This window comes from Martes martes (assembly GCF_963455335.1).
Source record: "Martes martes genome assembly, chromosome: 18".
Taxonomy (NCBI): domain Eukaryota; kingdom Metazoa; phylum Chordata; class Mammalia; order Carnivora; family Mustelidae; genus Martes; species Martes martes.
The window spans coordinates 24,855,398-24,881,197 of NC_137906.1; the positions used below are offsets into that span (position 1 = coordinate 24,855,398).

The 25,800-nt window shown below is 44.8% G+C and overlaps 1 protein-coding gene across 1 annotated transcript in view; it reads right to left on the bottom strand.

Annotated features, from left to right (window-relative positions):
• Positions 1–18,824: 18,824 nt before the first annotated feature.
• LOC308359753 (phospholipid-transporting ATPase ABCA3-like) overlaps positions 18,825–25,800 on the bottom strand; it is a gene marked incomplete at both ends in the record, with an annotated part of 158,763 nt that continues 151,787 nt past the window's right edge. Inside the window, 2 exons of the mRNA XM_080831045.1 lie at positions 18,825–18,965; positions 19,344–19,417. Coding sequence (XP_080687171.1) covers positions 18,825–18,965; positions 19,344–19,417 — 215 coding nt within the window. The remainder of the gene's footprint in view (positions 18,966–19,343; positions 19,418–25,800) is intronic.

Sequence of the window (25,800 nt, forward strand, 5' to 3'; positions counted from 1 at the left end):
CCCGGGACTGCATCACGCCACAGACTGGAGCCCTGCACAGGGCGCTGCCAGAGTCCCAGAGGAGCCCCTTGGTGGGTCGGCCCTCAGAGACGCCCCCTGCGCGGGTCCCCGCCCGCCCTCTGTCCTGGCCCCGCTGAGCATCGCCCTGGGGGGACTGCACCTGAGCCTTCCCCTACCCTCCCCTGGGGTTTGCCCTGGGCAAAAACTCCAGTCATGGATGTGCTGGAGGCCTGGTGGATGCTGGGCTCTGGGGGCAGTGTTCTCTGCCTTTCAGGGGGTCCCCCGCCTCTGCAGACCCTCTGCCTCCACGTGCCTGAGGGCGGGAAATAATTAAGGGGTGATCAGAGTCCAGGATCTGCCTCAGGAATTTCTGGCGTCCATGGAGGGACTTTAGAGGTGCGGCTGCCTCCAAACTGGGGCCCCTGTGGACCGAACTGCCCAAGTTCTTGACATGGAGAAATTGGCAACTGGGAGGAAAAAATGGTGGAAATGCCTTAGCTGACTTTTATTTTTTAAGAGCTTTTTAAAAAGCCTTCCTCCCTTTGGGTTTGGAATCAGATCCTTCTCCAGGTTTCTTTCGTTCTGCTTTAATGCCTGACAGGAAACATTATCCATTATGAAATGAGAGCAGAGACCAGGGTTTGTAGACCGGCTGTTGGGAGGGGAACGACTGGTGGTTTTGAGAGCTCCTGGAGGTGATGGTCATGTGCCCAGTTATCCAGGGCACAGCTTTCAAGATCTTTCAGGGCTGCTGGCTGTACTGGACCTACTGACTGTTTATTCTGGGATAAGATACCAAAGTGTGAGTTTCCCACAGCTTTTGCTTTTTTTTTTTTCCCCCCAACACCTGGGTCAAAGTGGGAGTGTGGTTTGGCCAAAGCACGTGTGACAGTTCTTTTGGTGTGTGTGTACCAAAATGTTTTTCCTTCCCTTCCATTTTCTAAACTTGCTTTTGAGGGTTTGGGGTCCCTCCCCCATAACTTTTTGCCTAGTGGCTTTGTTTTGTTGTTTAATTTGGTTGCTACCCCACCCTATGATCTTCGTGTGCATTGATCCTGTTTCCAGAGTTGATGCCTGTCCCCTAAAGCCTAGTGGTGCCTACTTTGCCATCATTTGTAGGAAATGAGAGAAATAATGTCAAGTGGCAGGTAGACAGGGGAGCACTGGTAGAGTTTTGGAACGTAGGTGACGTTTGGTGGGGTGAGGTCCAGAGCCGATGACTGAGAAAGAATTCTTGAGACCTCTTTGGTGCAAAACGGCGGTTTTATTAAAGCACGGGGACAGGATCTGTGGGCTGAAATAGCTGCATCAGGGTTGTGGGGGGCAACTGATATACACTTGGAAGGTGGGGGGTAAGGAAAGGAAAGGGAAGGGTTTCAAAAGCACTTTCCTATGCTAAAGAGGGCCTACAAGATACTGGAGACCTTGCCATGGTCAAGTGAGGTGTTTTTACCTTCCAGCAAGGAATGAACATGAAGATGGTTGGATGTTTCCTGGAGGAAAGTCACAAATGTCCCACCGAGGCATGGGGGAGGGGGAGTCAGGGTGTCAGCTTCTGCCTTGTCCTCAACTAGCCGCCTGCTCCCTCATCAGGTGTGGGGGCTAATGTTTCAATGGAGAATCTGTAAATGAATTCTAAGATAATTCCTTAGGAGTCTTAGTAACATGTCTTGTGAAATCAATATTCAGTGAGGTTCAAGACAGATTTGTCACATTGTCATTCTGGCCTGTTTATACACTGTATCAGGAAAGGGGTGTTTGCTCTTTTGGCACAAAGTTCTGAGGCTGTTATTTATTCTCTTTATTTATTTGACAGAGTGAGAACACAAGCACTGGGAGAGGAGGAAGCAGGCTTCCCACCAAGCAGGAAGCTTGACCTGGGGCCCCTCTCCCAGGACCCTGGGATCATGACCTGAGCCGGAGGCACCCACGTTCTGAGCCTTTTCAAGTTCCCAAGATGGTCAGACTCTCCTTGGCCCCAGCTTCCTCTGCAACAGCTTCCCTCTTCACACTTGCATTTCGGCCCTAGATGCCCTGCTTTTAGATTCCAGAGCAGGCCGAGGATTCCTACCTGTTCACCGCTCCCTGGAATTCTCCGGAGCTCCTTTCACCACACCAGCCATGTAGCTGCCTCCTACTCATTCTTCAGCTCTGCGGGCAAAGGTCTCTGCCTCTAAAAGGCCTTCGCTGATGCTACTGATGCTCCAACAGAGACTGGAGGGTCCCATCCCGGGAACTTTCATAAGTCCACACAGCACCCGGTTTTCTATGATGCAGTGGCCTGTTTACTTGTTCTTGTTCTCCAGTAAATGAAAGGCCTCGAGAGAGCCCTTGTTGTCTTTCTCCAGCGCCTGCTGTGGTGCCTAGCATTGGGAGAAACTCCATAAACATTGTCAACTCAAGGGTAAATCTAGTTCTCACCAGATCGCCCTGGCGGGGTGAGCCCAAGTATGAGAAAATGAAAACTGGATAGAGTCAATGGTGACTCTCTGTGTTTCTTTACTGCTCGATGCAGAGGTCAAGGTGACTACCGAGCTATGAAGGGTGTGGCGGTTATGCTTCCAACATCCAAACGCTTTTCCTGGGGAGGCTCCTGAGGGATATTCTGTAATACCGCCACTCCAAGCTGATGTGGTCGTCCATCTCCCTCACCCAAGGCTGTTCTGCCCTGACGGTGTTCTTCGGTTTCCAGACTGCAGCTGAGTCTGAGCTCCTCAGTCCCTGCGATGAAGACAAGTTCTTCCACTGTGTCACTTCCGCCTTCAGTGTTAGGATCGCATTTGGAGGGTCTGTTGATTTTTGCTGTACCCAGATGACATCAGCAAAGTCCAGCACATCTCTGGAGAAACTGAAGGTGTGGCCCGTGAAGGAAGTCTCACTGCCATCCACTCCCCCCAGGGAACGGCCTAGGCCAGAGTCCCGGCCACCAACCCAGGAGAACAACCTGCGGGTCACGAAACTGACGAGGTCCGCTGTGGAAAAGCGTCCAGCGCAGTCGGGCTACCCCGCCAAGTGTCCCAGGACTCCTGCCCGAGGGAGGCCTAGAATCACAAGACAATAGGCAGTTGTAGGCAACGCTCACCTGGGGCCCAGCCGCTGCAGGCCAGGTGGCTAGGAAAGGCTGAGACCGGGCCCCTTCAGTAGACCGGCTCTGGCCACCGGTCCCGGTCCCAGCAGCTCATCCCCACGACTTCCCACACCCCAGCTGGGCCTCTTCCCCGTCTCCCCCTGCCTTGCTGTCTATCCCAGATGGGCCCCGAGTGCGTGCTCCCACCTGCCTGCCCTTGTGCCTGCCCACAGAAAACACACCTGGCCCTCGACTTTCCCCCGAAGTGGCATCACACTACACAAACCCCCGCTGCCTGTGCTTTCCACGCAACAGTACTTTTCTTCACTGAGGTGAAATGTGATGTGGAAACAAAGGCTGAAGAGCAATTATGAAATGTCCTTACTACCTGCAGCCCATTGACAGCTCCTCGAAACATGCAAGGGACATTCCTCTAGGCACTCAACTGTCTCTGTGTTGACACCCCATGAAGGGCAAAAGGCGATCCTAGCCCAAATCCCCCTCCCAGGATCCTGGAAGCCTACTTTAACATATAAAACTTATTTTGGAAATTTCCTTTATCTCTAGCCCCCAAGATACATGTTGGCCATCATCCCTCAAGCATAAGGCCCACTGATCTAGGCCTGAAGGGCCTCATGACTAAGGCTTTATTAGACCATAATCAGTGACCTTTTGCCAACAAGAGCTAGCCCCTCATGGTCCTGGAAACCTTCCTTCCAGAATTCCTTGGAGACTTACACTATCCCCAACCCCCTCAAACTTGAAAGTATAGAATAGGCCACTCCTCATGACTCCATGGCAGCTCTTTTTGCCTATAGGACCCGTCCCTGGTTTTTAATAAAATCACCTTTTTGCGGCACCAGAGACAGCTCAAGAATTCTTTCTTGGTCGTGAGCTCCGGACGCTATGATGGCAAAATCAGAAACTCTAAGGCGCAGGACCAGAAAATGTGCCTAAAGAAGATACAAACACACAGTTCAAAAACAAGCAAGAAAACACTAAGAAATAATCTTCCCCAAAAAGGCTGATGAGGGACTTTGATCAAAGACTATATCTGTATGTTCTAAAGGATTCCCAGCAATTGAAAAGAAAATGAAACTGCAACATTTCCGATGGACATTTACAAAGAAATCCAGCAGGCCAGTACAAGGAAGGAAGGATACTCCACCTCATTAGCACAAAGTTGTTTAAAAAGTTTTAAATTAATAGGTTTGGCAGTTTGGCAGAATTTTTAAAATGATAACAGCCAGCGTTAGGGTGTATGGAAAGGGAACCCTCATCTACTCTTGTGAAAATACAAATCAGTAAACAGGGTCTCGAAGAACGGTTTGGCAGTAGCTATTAGAATTCACAAGGGACAATTCCTTGAGCCAGCAATGCCTGCAAACATGCACATGTACCTGTGCTTTCTACAGCACTGCTTAACAGAACACCATAAAACACACAGCTGTCTAAAGGACCATCGGTACTGAATACATTAAGGAAAATGGAATTTCCACGCTGAGGAGAACTAGAAAGCCATCAGAAATGAGGAGGCAGACCTACATATGACGACACGCAGATAGTCACGGGTCGCTAGGTTGCAGAAAGAGTGAGCTAGCTACAAAGCAGGATGTAGAAATGATTCACTTTATTAAAAGGACACCTGAATTTACTGATTTTGAGAAATACAGATTCACTCATTCAACAGATATATACTGAACTACAACCTATGTATTCATTCAATGTGTATATATGGTCTCTCAACAAAAATGTATGGGACCCTCTACGTGCCAGGCACTGGATTATGTTTCTGTGTGTGTTCTCTCAAGTGTGATATTTATCCGTCTCTAGGTGTGCCCTTCATCCACAGGAGAAAACACCCTGAACGCTGCTTATCTTGGTTGGGGGAGAGATTATGGAGCGTGTTTACTTTCTACTTCAGACATTCCTGTATGATGGATCAAAGCTAATGCAAAGTGTTGGCTCTTTCATTATCGGTAATTGTCCTGACCCAAGTATTCACCCAATATGCAGAGAATTGTGGCAGATACAGTGTGGAGAAAACAGCTAGGCCAGGAAACGGCAAAGCCTGCAGAGGATCTACTTACAATTTGCAGGAGGGAAACAACGGATGGGGGAGATGTTCTTTTCTGGGGGAGTTTCTTCACTAGCAGCATGAGTATGGCACTGTGGTTGCATAGAGGCCTGTCTGGTTGTCTGATGTTTCCTGTGTCATCTGTGTCCACCAACCACAAAGGCTATCCTCTCTGGGCATGTCTCCTGACAGCAATTATTAAGAAGTCCCTTGAACTACTCCGTCAGACACAGACTGAAAATGATGGAACATTCTGGAAGAGGTTTACCTTGGTTCAAAAGGCTTAGAGGTGAGAAGAGTGTTGTGAGCAACACTCATAATTAAGATGTGAGGGTGAAAACCTGAGCAGAGGGGCCGAGGAGGTGACATAATTGGCAGAGCAGGTCAGGTACAGACAGCGGGGAGTGGAGGGGGTGGGACTGAGGGTCTGATGCTGCCAGAATGGATGCTCCCAAGGAAAGCTGGGAACAGAGATTTTCAGGAAAATCTATTTTTGCATCTTTTGGAAATCACTGAAACACATTTTGTAAAGATTTAAGAATGAGGACCTATGCACATCTGTTTTAAATTCCTTCACAGTAAATGCAATGCAGTGTAAATGTATCACAGAAATATATGCTGTGTGACATCATGGGCACACACACACAGGCTCAGACTCACACACACACACACACACACACACACACACACACACACACCCTTTTCAAAGGAAAAGGGGAAAGAAAGCAAAGAGAGTTCTATAGCCCATACTGGAACACGTAGGTGAAGGGTACTTGCCGATTTGAAGTGGGTCCTCTGAATGTCATTCTATGATGGGTTGTGATAAGAAAGGCTTGACCCTGTGGGAAGATGGGAAAGACCGAAATGAGGCAAGGAGCTCAGATTCAGCAAAACTGCAAACACCCTCTCCAGAAACGGCAACCACATCCTGCTCCTGTTCAAAGCAAGGGCCGCTCACTGCACAGGGCCTACTGCTCCGTGGCATCTGGCTCTCGGCACACGCAGTCACACTTTGGTGGATCGGGGCTCATGGGAGGTCACTAAGCAGGACACTCAGAATCGAATGTCCACTCATAATCTCATCAGGAAACACCGAACACTCAGAAATCGCTCAAGGGAGGTCAGCGAGAATTTGCCTGAGGTTCCAGTGTTTTCCATGTTGTCTCTAGTTTCCTGCCTCTTCTCCAACAAAATTTATGACCCAGTGCTTACTGCTCACAGTTATACAGACCTGAAGTCAGTAACATTTATGTGATGAGTCCTCTCCTCCAGGATATGCCAAAAATCAGACCTGAGAGACCTGAATCCTCTCTCCCAACAACCACACACAAAGGCCAATGCCTTTTCCAGCCTAGAAGCCACCTCTGGGCTTAAGTGAGAGCCCACATACTCTTATTTCACGTGCGGTTCTACCGAGCCGGATCATCCTCTGCAGATACACAGTCTCAGAGGCCAGGCGGCAACTAAAAGGCATATTTACTGTAACAGAATCTTCTATTTGGAAAGGGTGAAAACCTGGTTTTTATAGGATGTAGTAGAATAGCCTCATACTAGAAAACTATTTCCAGATGTTGAGAATTAGACATCTCTGAAGGACATGCTGAAAAGTTTTAGGTTAACTAAAAATTTTTTAAAAATTGCATGGGGTGCGTGGGTGACTCAGTGGGTAGGCCTATGCCCTCGACTTGGGTCCTGATGTCGGGGTCCTGGGATTGGGCCCCACATCTGGCTCTCTGCTCAGCGGGAGCCTACTTCCCCCCCTCTCTCTGCCTGCCTCTCTGCCTACTTGTGATCTCTCTCCCTGTCAAATAAATAAAATCTTAAAAAAAACTAAGACTTGGCATTTTATTTAGATTTTATTTATTTTATTATTATTTTATTTATTTTATTATTATTATTTATTATTATTATTATTTATTTTATTTTATTTATTTGACAGAGAGAGAAATCACAAATAGGCAGAGAGGCAGGCAGAGAGAGAGAGAGAGAGGCAGAAGCCGGCTCCCTGCTGAGCAGAGAGCCTGATGCCGGGCTCCATCCCAGGACTCTGAGATCCCATCACCTGAGCCAAAGGCAGAGGCTTAACCCACTGATCCACCCAGGTGCCTGAAGACTTGGCATTTTATTTAAATGACTCATTTAGAAAGAGGGAAGGGAGCACAGGTTCGAACCCTAGGAAACACTGACCTTGGGCTTGAGGCCAGGGTTTAAATCTCAGCTCCACCCCTTTTCCACAGGTGTCCTGATGGAAATTCACTTCACTGCTTCGATCATTGGGTTTCCCCACTGGAATTCACAAGTCTGCTCTGAGCACTGAATGAGATGATCCAAGTGAAGCATTTCACATGGTGCTACAACAGCTTCCAGCAGAGATTCACAAACTCATCCTCGACAACTCTGCAAACTTTTTTTTTTTTTAAGATTTTATTTATTTATTTGACAGAGATCACAAGTATGCAGAGAGGCAGGCAGAGACAGAGAGGAGGAAGCAGGCTCCCCGCTGAGCAGAGAGCCCCATGTGGGGCTCGATCCCAGGACCCTGAGATCATGACCTGAGCTGAAGGCAGAGGCTCAACCCCCTGATCCACCCAGGCACCCCAACTCTGCAAACTTCTTAAAACCTGGCCTTAAGGGTGGCACCGGAATATCTCACATATAGTAAATGCCTAAGTTTAGCCTCCTCGTCATTCACTCGAACAATATTTACTACGCATCCCCTCTGGGCCAAGTACCTCTCTATGCCCTGGAGATAACAAAGGAGACAAAACACACAGAACAATTCAGATGATCAAATTACTATAGGTCATTTCTTTTCAAGGTTCAGAAAAATGATGCTCACGGACAGAACAGTCGCAACGGAGGGTGGACTGCATTTGGAAGGCTGCTCCACAGGTTGGAATGAGGATACCGGGGCCAGCAAGAAAGCGGCGGTGGGTGGGGTCCAAGAGAAGAGCCCCCTAAAATGAGGACCCAGCATGCAGACCGGCCCCCTACTGACCGCTGCCTTTGAATCTACCTGGCTCTGTCGTCTGGTCCAAGCCACACTTACCTGACACAGTGCAGCTTTCTCGTGACCATCACTGGAAAGTGGAACTCAAAATATTTTCCTGGGAGATCTTCATCCTGAAAAATTTTCATCCTGAAAAATACACAGTAAGTTTTCTAATTCTATATTCCCTCGTACATTTACTGACCATCTTCTTGTACTGAGTACTAAGGCCCAAATAGCAATGGAGTATTTCAGGGCCCAAATCAGGAATGATATGGTGAAAAATGCATGTTTCAGGTGACTTCGGTCTCCGTGTGGAGAACGGACGGAGGATGGAAGTTAGGAGGTGCTCACAGCCGTCCAGGAAGAAGGTCCAGGGAGGAAGTCATGGGGAGCCGGAACTGGGGGAGCAGCCACTGGGATGGAGACGGGGAGGCACTGAGAGGCCCTGGGGAAGTAGGACCTACCAGACTTTGCCAAAAAGCAGACTGAGACAGATTAGGGAGGGTCAGGAAACCGATGTGGAGGTGCGGCCGGCATGTGGGGGATCAAACAGGATACAACAGCGAATATCACAAAGCACCCGCCACGGTGAGGGCAAGCACTGTCTTGTGCTACATTTACTTTTTCCTGTGAGAGGAGAGTGTGGTAGGGGGAAAGGGCAGGCTCTCTGGAGCCAGGGAATGGGGGTCAGATCCCAGCTCAGCCACTTGTCTGCTACGAGGTGCTGGGAAGTCACTCAACTCCCTGGGCCAAGCTTTCCCCATCCACACAGTAGAGAAGGGACAGCACCTCACGAGGCTGTGAGGATTCCTGTAGAAATAAATATTCCATCAACACTCACAGCAGGACCGCCAGAGATAGCAGCATGGTGCCACTATGATGTACTGACACACGTAAATAGATATGGGCCTGGCCTGGGCTGTACATTTATTTCTACTGTGGGTTGCAGTAAAGAAAGTGGGAAAGCCACACACACAGACAAATGGAAACACACAAACACATACACTGAGTCAAAGAAACACACCTACACAGAGACACAGAGACCCACACACAGAAGCACAAGGAGACCCACGGACACAAAGATGCAGAGATACATATGCAAAGACACACAGATACACACACGGAGGTACACAACTCCACCCAGAGACACAGTCACACACACTCACGGCTGCGCTTCCCCATCTGTGTCCCAGCCTGGTCACGCCCTGGCCATCCTAGCACATTCTCTCCAGGTCTGTCATGTCCAGTCACTCAACCCTGATGACTATTCTTTTTTTTTTTTTTAAAGATTTTATTTATTTATTTGACAGACAGAGATCACAAGTAGGCAGAGAGGCAGGCAGAGAGAGAGGAGGAAGCAGGCTCCCCGCTGAGCAGAGAGCCCGATGCGGGGCTCGATCCCAGGACCCTGGGATCATGACCTGAGCCGAAGGCAGAGGCTTTAACACACTAAGCCACCCAGGCACCCCCTGATGACTCTCTTGAACGCATTCTCTCCTCAACCCCAGCTGCACAGACACCCCTTTCTGGCCTCGTCCAACCACACACTGTGTGTCACCTGCAGCAGCTCCTCACAACCCTACGGCCTAGCAAGAAACAAGGTGCTCCGTACCTGCTGACTTGTTCGGCATCCCCCCACCCCATGTATCCTCTGAACACCCGTGTCCACCCGTACTTCTATTCCAGAAATACAGAACCAGTTTGTTCAAGGAGAAAAGACAAAGAAAAGACAGGTGCTGGTATCCAGAATCTGGTCACGGTGTCGGTATTGCAGGCTGGGATGACACCCCCGTTCCTGACGTGAGCGACTGCACAGGCAAGAGCACCGTGTATGCAGACAGTCACCCGCGATGGGAAGCAGAGACTGCGGGGTCGCCGACCCCGGGGTCAGCATGATGGGGGCAGAAATCATGAGCAAGCATTTCCTAATAGGAGGGGACGCCGAAGGGTGAGTGTCAGAACTGTAGGTCCAGCTACCCCCCACCCTTGTGGAAAATCTCAGGGGGTCAAGGGGAGAGGCTAGAGGACAGAGAAAAAGACTGCTTCCTGGCATATCAGAAGACACAGGCTCTGCCGTCCCAACCGTTCACACTCCCAGCTGCCACGCATGTCTGGCTGTGTGCAGAACGCGGTGATGGACGAGCCGTCTGAGGCAACCGGGAGGAAATGTTTAGAGCAGATGAGGACATAACTTCTGCTAGGATACCCCACGACACCCTTCCAGAATGTTACTCCCACGATAAGAAAGGTTAAGGTTAAGGAGAGTCTAAAATTCCCAAACAATGAGAATGATTGCAAGCAAATTAAAGACATACACTGCTATACCTTGTGCTGGACTTCTTATCTTATTTTAAGGAGCTTTCCCTTGGGGTAGCTGGGTGGCTCATTCGAGTGAGCAGCCAACTCTTGATTTCGGTTCAGGTCACGATCTCAGGGTCGTGAGATTGAGTCATGAGTTGGGTTCAGCACAGGTGGGGAGTCTGCTTCTGGATTCTCTGTATCCTTTTGCCTCTGCCCCTCCTCGCTCATTCTACCTCCCTCTCTCTCAAATAAATAAATATATCTTTAAAAAAAAAAAAAGAGTTTTGCCATTCCTCAGAAGAATTCTGAATAAGGGGTGACTGTGGAGGGAAAGCTATCCAGAGGCACATCTGGAGCCTATAAGGAACAGACATCTACTTTCTGGGCTTTGGCAAAGGAGCAAAACGGCTGCGGCACGTGACACTTCCGCTTTTGATTCTGGGATCCCAAGCCCGTTTGACACTCTATTCGTCAGGAGCTGGCATGTCACAGGAGGTGTGGAGGACACCCAGGACGGGGCCTCACTCCCGGACAGCAGCCAGGGACAGCCGTGAGGAAGGACAGCCCTCGGATTCCAAGGGGATCCCGCAGGGCCAACTGCGGCACAGGCTGCCCAAGGTGACACCCATCCCGTGTCCTTGATCCTTGGGTTGTGTGGAAATAAAAGTCAGGAGACACAGAGAAGCCAAGGTCCCTTAAAGGGGTTCACTACCCCATGACTCTTTATCTGTGGTGGTACTGGCTTTCCTGGGCCCTACTGCTGCTCGCTGCCGGGAGGCGGGAGCCTTCAACTGTCCCCACAGTCTTGGGCCCGAGATCATACAGAACGAGCTCCCACCATGGTGTAAGCAGAAAGCCTGTGACCCGCTGCTAAGACTCTGCTGGTACAGCCTGGGGACCATACTGGGTGGAAGATGCATGAGACCATGAGACTCGCAGACAAAATTTTCTCCACACTGTCTAGAAGCACAGATCTCTCGATTCAGGGATTAGCAAACTTGCTGCAAATGACCAGAAAGTATTTTGGCCTTTGCAGGCCAGATGGCCTCTCCTCGAACTATTCAACTCTGCCGTCGTGCTGGTAAAGCAGCCGTAGAGAAGACTTAAGTAAATGGGAGTGGCCGTGTTGCAATAAAGCTTTATTTACAAAGACAGGTGTGTAGGCAAAATCTGGCCCTTTCAGCCTGGGCTCCAAAGTCCAAACAGGCATTCTTTTTTTTTTTTTTTTTTAAAGGAGACTAGATTTTGTAAAAAAAAAACCCTTTGGACCAATCCAAAATACCTCCTCTAAATCTTTCCTACCCTGTGCTATTTGCCTTCCTTACTACTGGCGGATTACCTTTTCTTGGAAGGGGTACCTAAGTCTCGGTATACCTGGACCAGAAATTAAAATGTCAGATTTATTTCTTATCAACCCAACTACATGACACGAAGGACAACGCGAACCTCAGGACCAATTTGAAAGGGTGTGGGGCTGAGAGGAGGCATTTTTCCAGTGGCTTCTGATCACATGCACACGTTCTGCCCCTGCATTCTGCTCCAGCTCCTTCCACCACACCATGGTCACTGAGGTAGAGATGCACCACCGACTGACGGACCACAAAGACCCCCCTGAGCAAGCACAAGGCTCTGGACAGAGAACAGGGAAGCTTCCCTTGAGAGTCGTTATACCTGTTAAAATAGCAGTTGAGGGATCAAATCAGGGATTAGCTACAAACGGCCTTTGTGTCATATCACTATCACCCAGCCTTGCACATCTCTAAACTGTACTGAAGACACTGTCACAATGACCATAAAATCTTCGTGATCATCAATACGGCAAACACAGGGGCTCTGGGGCTCACAATCACACTGGCAGGGTCTTCACACATGCAGAGGACACGTCTACAAGGGTTTTTAACAGAAGCCCTGTTTGTAACAGCAAAGGAGGAGAAGCCAGGCACCCATCCTTCACCAGGGCCCCGGTGACATCAAGTACGTGGCTGATGGTGGCAGCAGGCGCAAGCAGCTGGGGACAGGGTCATGAGACAGGCAGTCACTGCATTCCCTCTGAATATATTTTTAACATTTTGATCCAGGCGGGCACCTTCATAAATGAAACAATTGGGGAAAGAAGAGGGTGAATATTCATTTACCTTTACTCTCCAGAAGGTGGTCTCCATCCCAGCCCCAAGATTTAGAATTTGACAATGACGTTCTGTCATTGTCATCACTGTCACTGTCATCACTGCCTTTATCAGCTGACTGATGCCATGGACTCGAGCAAAATATCCTGAGAGAGAGACACAGAGACAAGCTATCCCTCAGTGAGGCCGGAAAGCATCCCTGCAGAGCCCGCCCCGGAAGAAGAGCAAAGGAGGATTCTGCTGCTCTTCTTCGGGGTCAGTGATTTATTTTTGGACTCATGGGAGAAATCAGGACTTTCACATTCTCTCTCTCTTTTTTTTTAACTTAAAGCTGCTGGAACTAAAGTAAGTACAATCTATTTAATGATTTAATGGTGGAATTAAAGATTGTAGAACTAAAATGTCCCTTGGGGCACCTGGGTGGCTCAGTCGGTTAAGCATCTGCCTTTGGCTCAGGTCAGGATCTCAGGGTCCTGGGATTAAGCCCTGCATCGGGCTCCCTGCTCGGCTGAGAGCCTGCTTTTCCCTCTCTCTCTGGTCCTCCCATTCAAGCTCTCCCTCCCCAATGAATACATAAATAAATATACAAATAAATAAAATCTTTCAAAATTAAAATAAAATGTCCCATGATTGTATATAGGAAACACAAGTGTTTTACATCAAAACATCAGATCTTAATGTTCCTCTTTGAAATATGCTTTTTTGTGGCCAGGTACAAACTACTTAGGACTCAGCTAAACCTCAAAATGCGAGATCATGACGAAATAATATTTTGCGGTCAGAATATGGGGCAGATAAATGGCCAAGCAAAATTAAATAAAATGAAATAAAATAAAGCCGTATTTCTTACCATGTTCCCTTCATCTCCATCCTGTGTGGGTAAAAGCCTCGATGCTTATAAATTGACCTCACAGGCCAACTGCAGGAGAGGAAGGCATGAGCAAAATTGCCCCCAAAATGGACTTATTCAGCTCCAGGGTGGGGAGCCTGCATAAAGGAGATGGGAAATAAAAGAGCGGGAAAGCAAGATAAAATCTGTGTTCTAAAGTCCTGTTGCTTAAGGCATAACTATCTTTTTTTTTTCTTTTTCTTTTTTTTTTTTAAAGATTTTATTTATTTATTTGACAGAGATCACAAGTAGGCAGAGAGGCAGACAGAGAGAGAGAAGGAAGCAGGCTCCCTGCCGAGCAGAGAGCCCGATGCGGGGCTCGATCCCAGGACTCTGAGATCATGACCTGAGCTGAAGGCAGAGGCTTTAACCCACTGAGCCACCCAGGCGCCCCTAAAGCATAACTATCTTAAGAACGAAATTTGAGTAGCATTTAGAAACATACTGCAATGTGATACAGGAGTTCTATGTGTATTGATTCTCCTAATAAATAATTTGAGCTTGTACTTTACAGGTTATCTTGCATTTTATGTTTCTAGGAATTCATTTTATTGTATGTTATAGAATATTGTCCACAACAGACTGGATATTGAAACAAAAACTTTAAAGATGCTCACCACACCCTATCTGGGAAGCCCTTTCTTTGTGTGCCGCAGCCTGGATATGCCAGCCCAGGCAGAGGAAGGCGGCAGGCAGGCCGCTGACATGCTGCCTGGGGGTACCCAGCTCCCCAGTGCTCCAAGGTGGGTCCCTGCCTCTGGTTAGGAAAGCTGCCTCAGGGGCCCAGGAGGGAAGCTTCAGGTCTCTTAGGCAGGCCTGGCCCCATCTTCCTAAAGCCTGGGTTCACCCTCCGCTCAAAGTAAGGTTCATGTCCTTACTGTCAGGAACCACTTTAAACTGTCTTTGCATTTCTTACAGCATCTACCCCCAGGCTCCATCTTTAGGGCCAGGGTTCCCTGCATGCCCAAGGACTGGGATCATTTGGCTAATTTCTCAATCTGATTGAGACTGAGTCACCCTCCCCTCTCAAATCCTTTCACTGCCTTGATAGAAAGGACCTGCAGAGCCTAATAGTGTTACTATCACTTTAATAAGGCCAAAAAGGTGATTCCTTACTTGAACAGTTCACAGTAAAAGATACTAGAAATGGCTCTTAAACATATAAAATGATCCTTAACTTCAGCCCCAAAATAAGAGGAATAAAATAAAATAAATTTACTGTAAGATACCATTTTTCAGATTAACCACAATGAAAAGGCTCCTGTGTTGGTGAGGATGTTGGGAAATGAGCACTTCCATATGCCACTGGAGAGAGTGAACACTCTCCTTTGAAGCAGGAATCCCTAAACCTCAGGCCTCTGGGCTGATGAGGGGACGTTGGGAGGGAGGGAGTCACTTGCCTCTGTTAATTCCGGGGGCCTTCCTCTCCTTAGATGGTCTTACAAAATGCTGGATGGAAGGGTCAAGCCAGCAGCCAAGGCTTACTGCAGACCTGGAAGGAAGGAAAGGAGGCAGGCGAGGCGAGGTCAGTAGGTCCAGTTCTCAGGAATCAGGTCAAGGAGGACAATCAGTTAACTCCAACAGCCAACAGAGGCACGTTTGGTGCCCCATTACAAATCTCAGCAGACTCAGCCATCCGTCTTGGTGCTCACATACATGGCCCCTCATCCTCCCCACGGTGGTCATTTCTTCTCTCTCTTTGCTCATGTGCCTAACTCCCTTCCCAGGACCCTACAGAGCACAGCACCTCACCTCATACCTCACCTAGAAGACCTCCCACCATTTATTCCCTCAGCAAACTTGCTGGCAAGAGCCAGTCAGACAACTCTGCTCGACCACAAGTTCTGTGTCCATAGGAAAGGAGATCCTAGATTGTTTCCTAAAACTCATGAAAGACTCCCTAAGCCTTTCCCCCGGCTCTGTAGTAGGTACCAGTCCTTCCACATCCCTCAGGCAGGTTATAGTGGGAAAACCAGAACCAATAAACACAACAGCTACAACCTAGAAAATGGTGCAGTAGCCTGAACTCTGGTCTACACAACCTGGAAAATGCTATGGTAGCCTAAACTCTCCCCGGTCTACACTACAAGGAACCAAAGATTTACTGTTCTAAACCAGGAGCTAAAGCCCAGCTTCCCAGTGGAGGTCTTCTGCCAACAGTAAGGAACCAGCCTTAGGAAAACAAGAAGTAGCGGAAGGAGCCTGGATCCCTAAGGCCACGTGAGGCCATTTTGGCCCTTGCCCTTCAATGGATACTTTGGGAATTAATAAACATCTTTACCATTTAAACCAAATGGAGGTGCGTGGCCAGCTCTCGGTTTCGGCTCAGGTCACGATCTCAGGGTTCTGGCATCCAGCCTGGCATCGCACTTCATCTTCAGTGGGGAGTCTGCTTCAGGATTCTCTCTCCCTCTGCCCTTCCCCCCACTACTCTCTCTCACTCAAAGAAATCTTTAAAAAAATGTGATAAATCGATCAAATGGAGTTGGTCTTCTGTTACTTACACCGTGAAACATCCTAAGTGCTATTCTGAGCACACTACCTCATTTCCATTTGCCTGATCAGCAAGCTGAAAGGGGTAGGGTGCACGTGACTGTGTGTGTCTGTGTGGGTGTCTGTGTGTGTGTTTTCACCCAGCTAGGTTCTAAGTTTTCAGATATCCATCTCAGACAGATATCGTATGTTCTCTTCATATCCACTGACAAGGCTTACTCCTGCCCTGACTATGGTCTGTGCTAATCCTGTACATGTCCCCACCAGTCTCCCACAGACGGCCATGTGCCCACCTCAGCAGACACCCGTAAGGAAGCAAATACCTTCAGGTACTCAAGGCAGCAACTCAGCACAGAAACACACTAAGTACGCACTAAGGGACACAATTACCTACAAGCCCAGACTGTCAAGGAAAACTGACCCACAGAGTTTTACAAGGGTGAACACACTCCGTTGTCTAAAACAGTGCTTTTCAAACAATGAATTGTGACCCATACATGTTCACAAAATCAATGTAATAGTCTGCAGATCCCTGGCTTAGAAAATGCAGACAACAAGAGTTAAACAGAAAATATCAGCATCCATTACATTCTGTAAGAGTTAAAGATTGTTTTGTGAAGTTTGTTCTCCAAACAAACAAAACCAAATAGACTCCTCAACACAGAATGGTGATTGCCAGAGGGTAGTGGGGGAGAGGGAGTAGCGAAACTGGTGATGGGGATTAAGTGGTATGCACTTCCACTTATATAAATAACTCACAAAAATGAAAAGTACCTCAGGAATATCATCAATAATATCATAATAATGTACTGTGACAGACAGTGAATACACATAATCGTGGTGAGTGATGAATAATGTACAGATGTGTCAAATCACTAATGCTGCACACCTCAAACTGACATAACATTGTATAGATCAAACTATATTTCAATAATTAAGAGAGAGAAAACTGTGTTCTCACTGTTGGGGATTTGATGGGCACTGTCCTCAAAGGCATCATCTAGTGCCCTCTAGTGGTAAGAGTCATATCTACAGTTGAGGAAGAACCACAGAGAGAATAGCATGGCCATCTGGTTGGAAGGGGTCAACCCTGACATCCAGGGCAAGAACCCTTCAACACCACCAAGCCACCGCCTGCGCACGCCCTACAAAGAAAGCACTCGCTCCACCGCTGAGCAGCGCTACCTGCTGAAAAGCTGACCAAGCTGCCTTCCTCTAGGAGCTCCTCCCTGGACTTCCTACTGCCCTCTCCTGGATGACACGGCGCAGCTTCTGTATTCGCCCTCAGGTAACACTATTGATCCAGACAAGCAATACTTGCTGAGTGTCTGCAAAGTACCAGGCATTGGGGATACAGCGGGGAACCCGGGAAGAGACAGAGACAGAGAGAAGTAAGAGCTTCTGCCGGATGAAGGACAACAGCATGGGGGATGAAGGAACTGCATCAGACAAGGTCAAAGGTCTGAAAAGGGGAAGGCTGTGTGGAGTCCCAGAGAATTGGAAAAAGCTGTGCAAAAGGCATTCTGGACGGGTCGAGTAGCAGATAGAAATGCTCTGGGCAGGAAGCGCCTTGGAATGTTCCAGTAGCAGAAGGTAGGCAGGGAGGCTGAAGAACAGCAGAGAAACATGAGAAACTTCAGAATTCTGGGGTCTCTGTAAGTGTGTGTGTGTGTGTGTGTGTGTGTGTGTGTGTGTGTTTTAATTTCTCTCTGTTTTAAAATTTTTTTACACTACCCACATGCCATATATCATTCTAAGACACCATCAAATGTAAGACTGAAAAAGGAAAGAAGAAACACTTTCAGTTGGTCAATGTTTTTCCTATTGCTTAGAATTTTAATTTGATTTTGATTTTGTGCTGATGAAAACGCCCTTCAGATGTATTTGAACAGAATGAAAGGGAAAGGATGAGTGACAGAAGTTGGTTAAGTCTTTTATATTTAGGGTCATATGTGTGTATGTAAAGAATGAGGTAGGGGTCAAGGTCTGTTTTGTTTCCACTTCAATATCCAATTCACCCAGAATTATTCACTACAAAGACTCCCCTGGGTCACCTGGCTCATTCACTCTGTTGGGCACGGTCCTCGGCTCAGGTCATGATCCCTGGGTCCTGGCATCCAGCCCCACATCCGGCATCCTGCTCAGCGGGGAGTCTGCTTCTCCCTCTCCCCTTCCACCCTGCTCATGATCTCTCACTTTCTCTCCAATAAATAAATAAATCTTTAAAAAAACAAAATAAAATGACTTCCTTTTCCCCACTGAACTGACTTGACACTGGGCAAAAATCAGTCGACAGTACCTGTTGTGATTGGTCTATTTTTGGACTCTCTATTCTGTTTCACTTATCTATCTTTAAGCCAAAGACTTTGATTACCGTGGTTTTACTATAAGTCTTAATATTGAGCAGGAATAAGCAGTGTAGGTTCTTCAACTGTGTTCTTTTGAAGATTTGTTTGGTTATTCTAGACCCTTCGAATTTCCATATACATTTTGAAATCAACTTGTTCATTTTTTCTAAAAAAGAGGAAAAAGATGGCTAGGAGTTTGACTGGGATTGCATTGTTTGCATGAATCAAATCATGGAAAACAGAAATCTCAATGATGTCATATCTTCCATGTGTAAACAAAGCCTATCTCTCATTGATTTCAAATTCCTGTGTCTTTGACCCAAGATTCCAATGTCTTCTGCCAGTATTCGTGAAACTGTGGCACGCCAATGTGTAACTCTCACTTAGGGTAAAATCTCAGACCCTTTACAGTTCAGTTCTTTACAACAGGTCACTTATCTTAATCTCCAAAGATTACAAATTTTTCCCTCTTTATCTAATTGCATGCAGCAATCTAGACAAGACATAATGGTCACTGGTTGGAACTGAATCTCATAGCACTTTTATTTCTTGAATATTTTCTGTTTTATCAATATTAGCAATGGTCAGGAAGACTTGCTCCAGTGTTATCTGACTGACAGAATAGTCTTCTAGATCGAATAGCACTTTGGCTTCCTCCAAAATATTAAACACCTTTAACAGGGGAAAAAAGAAAAAGATGGTATTACTATTGTAATATCTCCAGTGACCCTTTTCCCCCACCCCACCATTCCCCAATTCCTGCCAGGCATATGCTTAGGGACAAAAAGACACAGAAGGGGGAAGCTAGAAAGTAGAAGGAAAAGAGGGTTGAAAAATAGAGAAGAGGCAGTTTTCCATCTTCATTCTTTTGATAATATAGAATAATAGAATTTAGGGTCAGAAGTCTCAAACTATAGGTGCCTTTGGAAAGTAACAAAGGTTCTCCTCTGCCAATGTCAGGCTCCCATTCCTTATGTTTGAATCGCAATGCCTCCTTCTATCAGTCCTCTATTACACATAATGTTAAAAGAGTATGATTTCTACACTCACCTTTCCCCAGCAGATTTCCTCTTTGGGAATATAGTAGCTAATAATCCCTTGATGCTCCTGGTGTTTGATGTTACCTAAGAAAGGAAAGTAACAGAAGGGGCCCCATATGTGATAAGAGTTTTACAAAATTCCTAAATAAGTACCATTCCACATGTCCGTACCAATGGAAGAGAGAATATATGTTAATGCAAAAGACAATATAATCCCAAAGCCCGTTTTCTTTTAGTATATTGCCACTTTGTTAAATATTTCAATAGATTTACTTCCATGTAAAGTATGGTCTTAATATCTACAGTTTATAAAAATTACAGAGGGTCAGATAATCACAGCAAGCTCATGCACTTACTTTGCCAAACCTGACTTACATGAATCCTAATGTTCCGTTGTCCTGATACTGTTCATAAAATTTGGGTGTGGTTTCTTTCTCCAAGTGTGTATGTGTATGGGTGTGTGCATGCACGTGTGTGTGCATGTGTGTGTGTATGTTTAGGATCTCTATACTATTCTTATGACTAGGCAGTCTTCATCCTAAAGGAAATTTTAAAAATCATAATAATAAAACATAAATGTGGAGGCATTCACTGGATAAATGGGATATTACAGCTTTTGAAAATCTGGTAGTAATACTGTAGCCATTCCTAAATGATAGGATGCACTTTTATGTATTATCACACAATTGGACACTATTGCAAATGGAATTAATTGGAATTAATATATTTTTTAAAGTACATATCAATAAAACTGATTTTATCTTGTCATGAGTCCCTAAATAAATTCATGAGGTAATATGTAAAAAACCTTTTCAAATTGGGAAATACATCAAACATATAAACTATGTAATATGCATGGAACATAAATGTACACCTCAGTGAATTATAATAAAGCTAACAAACATGTGACTGAAACTCAGCAATCCAGAAGTCAGCTATGTGCCACTAGTGACTCACTTCTTCTCTATGGTAAGCATTTATTTTCCTGTTCTTTATGGTTTTATTAGCTTTAGCTAAGTATGGAAACATAAATACTATAATTTGATTTTGCCTTTTTTGTACTTCACACGAGTGCAATAACACAGTCTGTATTATTCTTATCTGGCGTCTCTCAATCATTATATTTTTAAGATTCATCAGTGTTGCTGTGTATAACTGTACTTCATTTGTGTTCATTACTATAAAGTTGTCAGTGTATGACTACACCTCTGTTGTTGGTGGATATATGGTATGGTATCCAGCCTTCAAAATGGCCCCAAATGATCCCTACCTCCTCATTTTCACCAAACTGTCTAGTCCTCTTCCCAGTGAATAGGGCTGACCTATTCACTGCAGAAACAAGATTGTGACTTTTACTTTGATTGTAGTACCTTAATTAAGTATTGAAGTCAGGTACTGTCAGTCCTACAACTTCTTCTTTTTTGATCATATTGGCTATTTTGGATCTTTTGCCTCTCCATATAAACTTTAGAATCAGTTTATTGATAGCCACAAAATTACTTATCCTATCCATGACCATGGAATATCTCTACATTAATTTGGTTCTTCTTCAACTTCCTTCATCAGAGTTTTGTAGTATTCCTCATGTGGATCTTCTATATATTTTGTTAGATTTACACGTATGTATACCATTTTTGGGGGGTGCTAATGTATATGGTACTGTGTTTACAAATTAAAACTCTACTTGTTCATTGATGGTATACAGGAAAGTCATTGACTTTTGTATATTAAGCTTGTATCCTACAGCCTTGCTTTAACCACTTATTAATTCCCAGAGTTTTTGGTCCATCTTTCAGATTTTCTAATGTGTCAATCTTGTCATCAATGGAAAAAAAAACACATTCCTTCCTTCCTAATCTGTATATCTTTTATTCCTTTTCTTGTCTTATCTGAGTTCTCAAGTACAGTGTTGAAGAGCAGTGGTTAGATGGGGCATGCTTGCCTTATTCCCGGCTCTAGTAGGAGAGCTTCATGTTTCTCACATTTAAGTATGTTGATAGCTGTAGGTTTTTGTAGACATTCATTATCACATTAAGAATATTCCTATCTGTTACTAGTATACTGCAAGTTTTAAAAACCGTAAGTAGGTGTTGAAGTTTGTCAAATGCTTTTTCTATATCTATTGATAGAATCATGGAATTTTTCTTCTTTAGCCTATTTATGTGTTGGATTGTATTAGTTCTGTTTTGAATGCTGAATCAGCCTTGTATCCATGGGATAAATCACACTGGATGATTGTGATATGTCTGGGTTTTTTTTTTTTCTTTTCTTTCTTTCTTCCTTCTCCTCCTCCTCCTCCTCCTTCTTTTTTCTTTCTTCTTTCTCCTTCTTCTTTTTTAGTAGGCTTCCCAGTATGGAAACCAAGGCTGGGCTTGAACTCTTGACCACAAGATCAAGACCTCAGCTGAGATCAAAAGATGGGTGCTTAACTGGCTGAGCCACCCAGGCACCCTGTTTTGGTGTTAAGATAATGCTGAGGGGTGCCTGGGTGGCTCCGTTGGTTAAAAATCTGCCTTCAGCTTAGGTCATGATCTTGGGGTCCTCAGATCGAGCCCTGTGCTGGGCTCCCTGCTCAGTGGGAAGTCTACTTTCCCTCTCCCTTTGTACCCCACCCCTGCTTTTGCACTCTCTCTTTCTCAAATAAATGAAATCTTAAAAAAAACACAATGCTGAATAATTTAGGACATATTCCTTTTGCTTCTATCCACAGTAGACAACTGGTATAATTTGTCCCTTAAATGTGTTGTAGAATTCACCAGTAAATCCATTTGGGCCTGGTGCTGGTAAGTTCAATTATTGAGACAATTTCTTTACTAGATAAAGTCTTATTCAGACTATTTATTTCTTTTGTGTGAGTTTTGGCATATTGTGCTTTCAAAGAATTGGTCCATTTCATTTAGATTATCAAATTTGTGGACATAGAATAGTTCATAGTATTGCTTGATTATCCTTTTAATGTCTTTGCCCTCTGCAGTGATGTGTCCCATTTCATTTCTGATATTAGTAATTCGTATCTTTTCTCTTTCTTAGTTATCCTGGCTGGATATTTATGGACTTTATTTGTATTTTCAAAGAATCAGTTGTTGCAAACAAAGACTGTTTTCCTTCTTACTTTCTAATTTGTATGACTTTTATTTCTTTTTCTTGCCTACTTTATCTGGCTAGGACTTCTGGTATTATGTTGAGTAAGGGTGATGGGAGTAAACATTGTTATATCATCTTGATAAAATTGACTGCTTTGTCATTATATGAACTTCTTTGTCATTTGATACAGCCTTTGACTTAAAACTGATATGAATATAGCAATACTGATCTCTTTTGGTTCTATTTGCATGGAGTATCTTTATTCATCCCTTCACTTTGAGCCTGAGTCTTTACATTAGAAGTAGCAATCACCTCTTCCAGTCTTTTCTGATGGCCTTCAGGAAGAAAATACCTTCTATCAACCAGGTAGGGATTCTGAGGCTTTCTTAGACCCTTTCAATGGGTATGCTTGTTTCATACTACTTGTTCCCTCTTGGAAGTGAATTCTTAAGACAATTCTGTCAATTCTGCTATGCTAGGCTAGGTGATAAGAGTACATTCTTTGCTTTCCATGGCATGATGCTAAATGCTTAAATTTGTGTACCTTCTTCCAATCCCATAGATTTGGACCAGCTCCCTCAGTGTGCACACCAGTCATTTGCAAAGTCTCACTCTTGACACCCTTGGGGTTGCACATAGGGAGCCAGCCACAGGATATTCATGTGGGTGACTTGCATGGAGCATAACTGGTGTTTGTGGACCAGTTGTGGGAATTGTAGTCAAGGTGTTAACAGTTGCTCATGGGCAGACTTTTTGATGGGGTCTTCAAAGTGATTTGTAGGATCTGCCTCTCTTCGATGACCTCTGAGAGTCTTGGCTGCTGCTGTTCTCCCAGCTTGTCCTTGCTCCAGTCATGCAGTGCATCTCAGTATTCTGGTCGGAGCAAGACAAAAGTGTATCTCTTTGCCAGTGTCCCTCACAACTTGGGAAGCCATGTGTTTACTCATTCATTCTTACTTTACTTCGTGGGGGGAATTGTAGGTAAAGAAGGTTTCTCTTGGCACTGAGCTGTGCCGCATTATGGTCAGGGTGACAATGGTAAAGTGAAATTGTTTCTCTTCCCTCATCAAGATGACCAATCTTGGAATTTTCTGCTTACTGATGTGCTAGAACTTCTCTACTGGACTCTGCAACTGCCACAAAGGGGCTTTTGCATGTGGGTGTTCTTTGTAGAGAAGACAGTAGAAAACTCATATTTGGTCATTTGATTACATCACTCTCTTATTACTTTGAACGAAGTTTTATCTTTTAGGTCAGTTGAGAATAAGAAAAAATAAAAGTTTTCATTTTTATCTTTACTTATTCCTTCTCTGATACTCTTCCTTTGTTTATGTAGATCTGAGTTTCTGACCTGCATCATTTTCCTTCTCTCTAAAGAACTTTTAACATACCTTCCAAGGCATGTCTACTAGCAAAACATTCCCTCATTTTTTTTCTTTTCTTACCTGGCAAAGTCTTTATTTCTCCTTCACAATGAAGGGTAATTTCTCTAGGTACAGAATTCTATGGTGGTAGTTTTATTCTCTCAACACTTTAAATATTTCACTTCACTCTTTGCCTGCATGTTATTATTATTTTTTTTTTGAAAAGATTTTATTTATTTATTTCAGAGAGAGAGAGCGAGCCAGCATGAATGGTGGAGGGGCAGAGGGAGAGGGAGAAGCAGACTTCCCACTGAGCAGAGAGCCTGACATGGGGCTCAATCCCACAACCCTGAGATCAGGACCTGAGCCAAATGTAGATGCTTAACTAACTGAGCACCCAAGCACCCCTACTTTCATGGTTTTTGAGAAGCTGGATGTGACTGTTATCTTTGTTCCCCTATAGATGAGGTGTCTTTTTCTCTTGTTTCTTTCAAGGTTTTTCTTTTTCTGTGATTTTCTGTATTTGAAAAATTATATGCCTGCATATGGTTTTTTGTTTGTTTGTTTTACTCTTATCCTGTTGATGTTCTCTGAGCTTCCTTGATCTGTGGTTTGGTGTTGACATTAATTTGAGGGAGATTCTCAGTCATTATGGTTTCAAATATTTCTTCTGTTCCTTTCTCTTTTTTTCTTCTGTATTCCCATTATACATATATTACACATTTTGTAGTTGTCCTACAGTCTGCATATTGTTTTTTTTTTTTTTGGTCTTTGTTTTCTTTGCTTTTTGGTTTTTTGTGATTCTATTGATATATCCTCTAGCTCAGAGATTCTTTCCTCAGCCAAGTCCAGTCTCATAATAAGTCCATCAAATGCATTCTTCATTTCTATTATAGTTTTTTTAATCTCAAGCATTACCTTTTTGTTCTTAGATAGGATTTCCCTCAATCTGCTTATATTGCCCTTCTGTTCTTACATGCTGTCTACTGTATTCATTATAGCCCTGAGCATGTTAATCATAGTTGTTTTCAGTTACTGGTCTGATAATTCCAACATCCTTGCCACATCTGGTCTAATGTTTGTTCTGTCTCTTCAAATTGTGTTTTTTGCTTTTTGTATGCTTTGTAATTTTTTCCTGATAGCCAGACTTCTTGGGAAAAAGGAACTGCTGTAATTAGGCCACTAGTAATCTGGTGGTGTGGTGCTGGGGAGAAGCCTATGTAACTCTCACACTTTTACTGAGCCTATGCCTCTGGATTGTAAAGTTCACAAGTTCCTCTTTTTTTTTTTTTTTTTCTCTCCTCCCTTATGTGGAAAAAGATGGCTAAAGTTGGGTATTTCCCTTCTTCAAGATCAGGCTCTGATTATACTCTATTCAGTTTGGTTTAGTTTAACTAGTTTCCTCCTGAGAACAGGCCTTGTTACAGAGAGCTGTCTAGTATATTTCAAAATGATTCCTCTTCCCTTCTCCCTGTGGGAAATATGCAGGGGTTTTTGTCTGATATTTACTGTGGCAATCTGGTTGTAGAAATACCCATGTTTGCCTTCCCTGGCATTTTACCCCTCAGAATTAGCCACACAGCACACCTAGCAATTCAGTTACAGTTCAGGGTTTCTTACCCTGGCCCTGGTTATCAATGTGCTTTCTGCTTTTAAGTCTCTGCTTTGGTAAACCAGGACTTCCTGTATTTGCCTGTCTTTCCAATATTGGCTGCAGTGGTTTGTCCTGTTTCATCATCTCTCTTTTAGATTCTAGAAGAGTTTGTTGATTTTTCAGTTTGTTCAGCTTTTTAGTTGTTAGGACAGAGTAGCAATTTCCAAACTTCTTACATGCTGGGCTTGAAACCAGAGTATCTGTTCATTTTTGAAGGTCCTTGCTTACTATAGGAATATTAGGTTAATCTGTCCAACATTGCTATGAGGCCAAAGTTTCACCTCCTGTCTCAGTACTGGTATTGGAATTTGCTTCAGGCAAATCAGCTTTTGCATTTTGCAATTTTTACTATCAAGTTTCAGCTT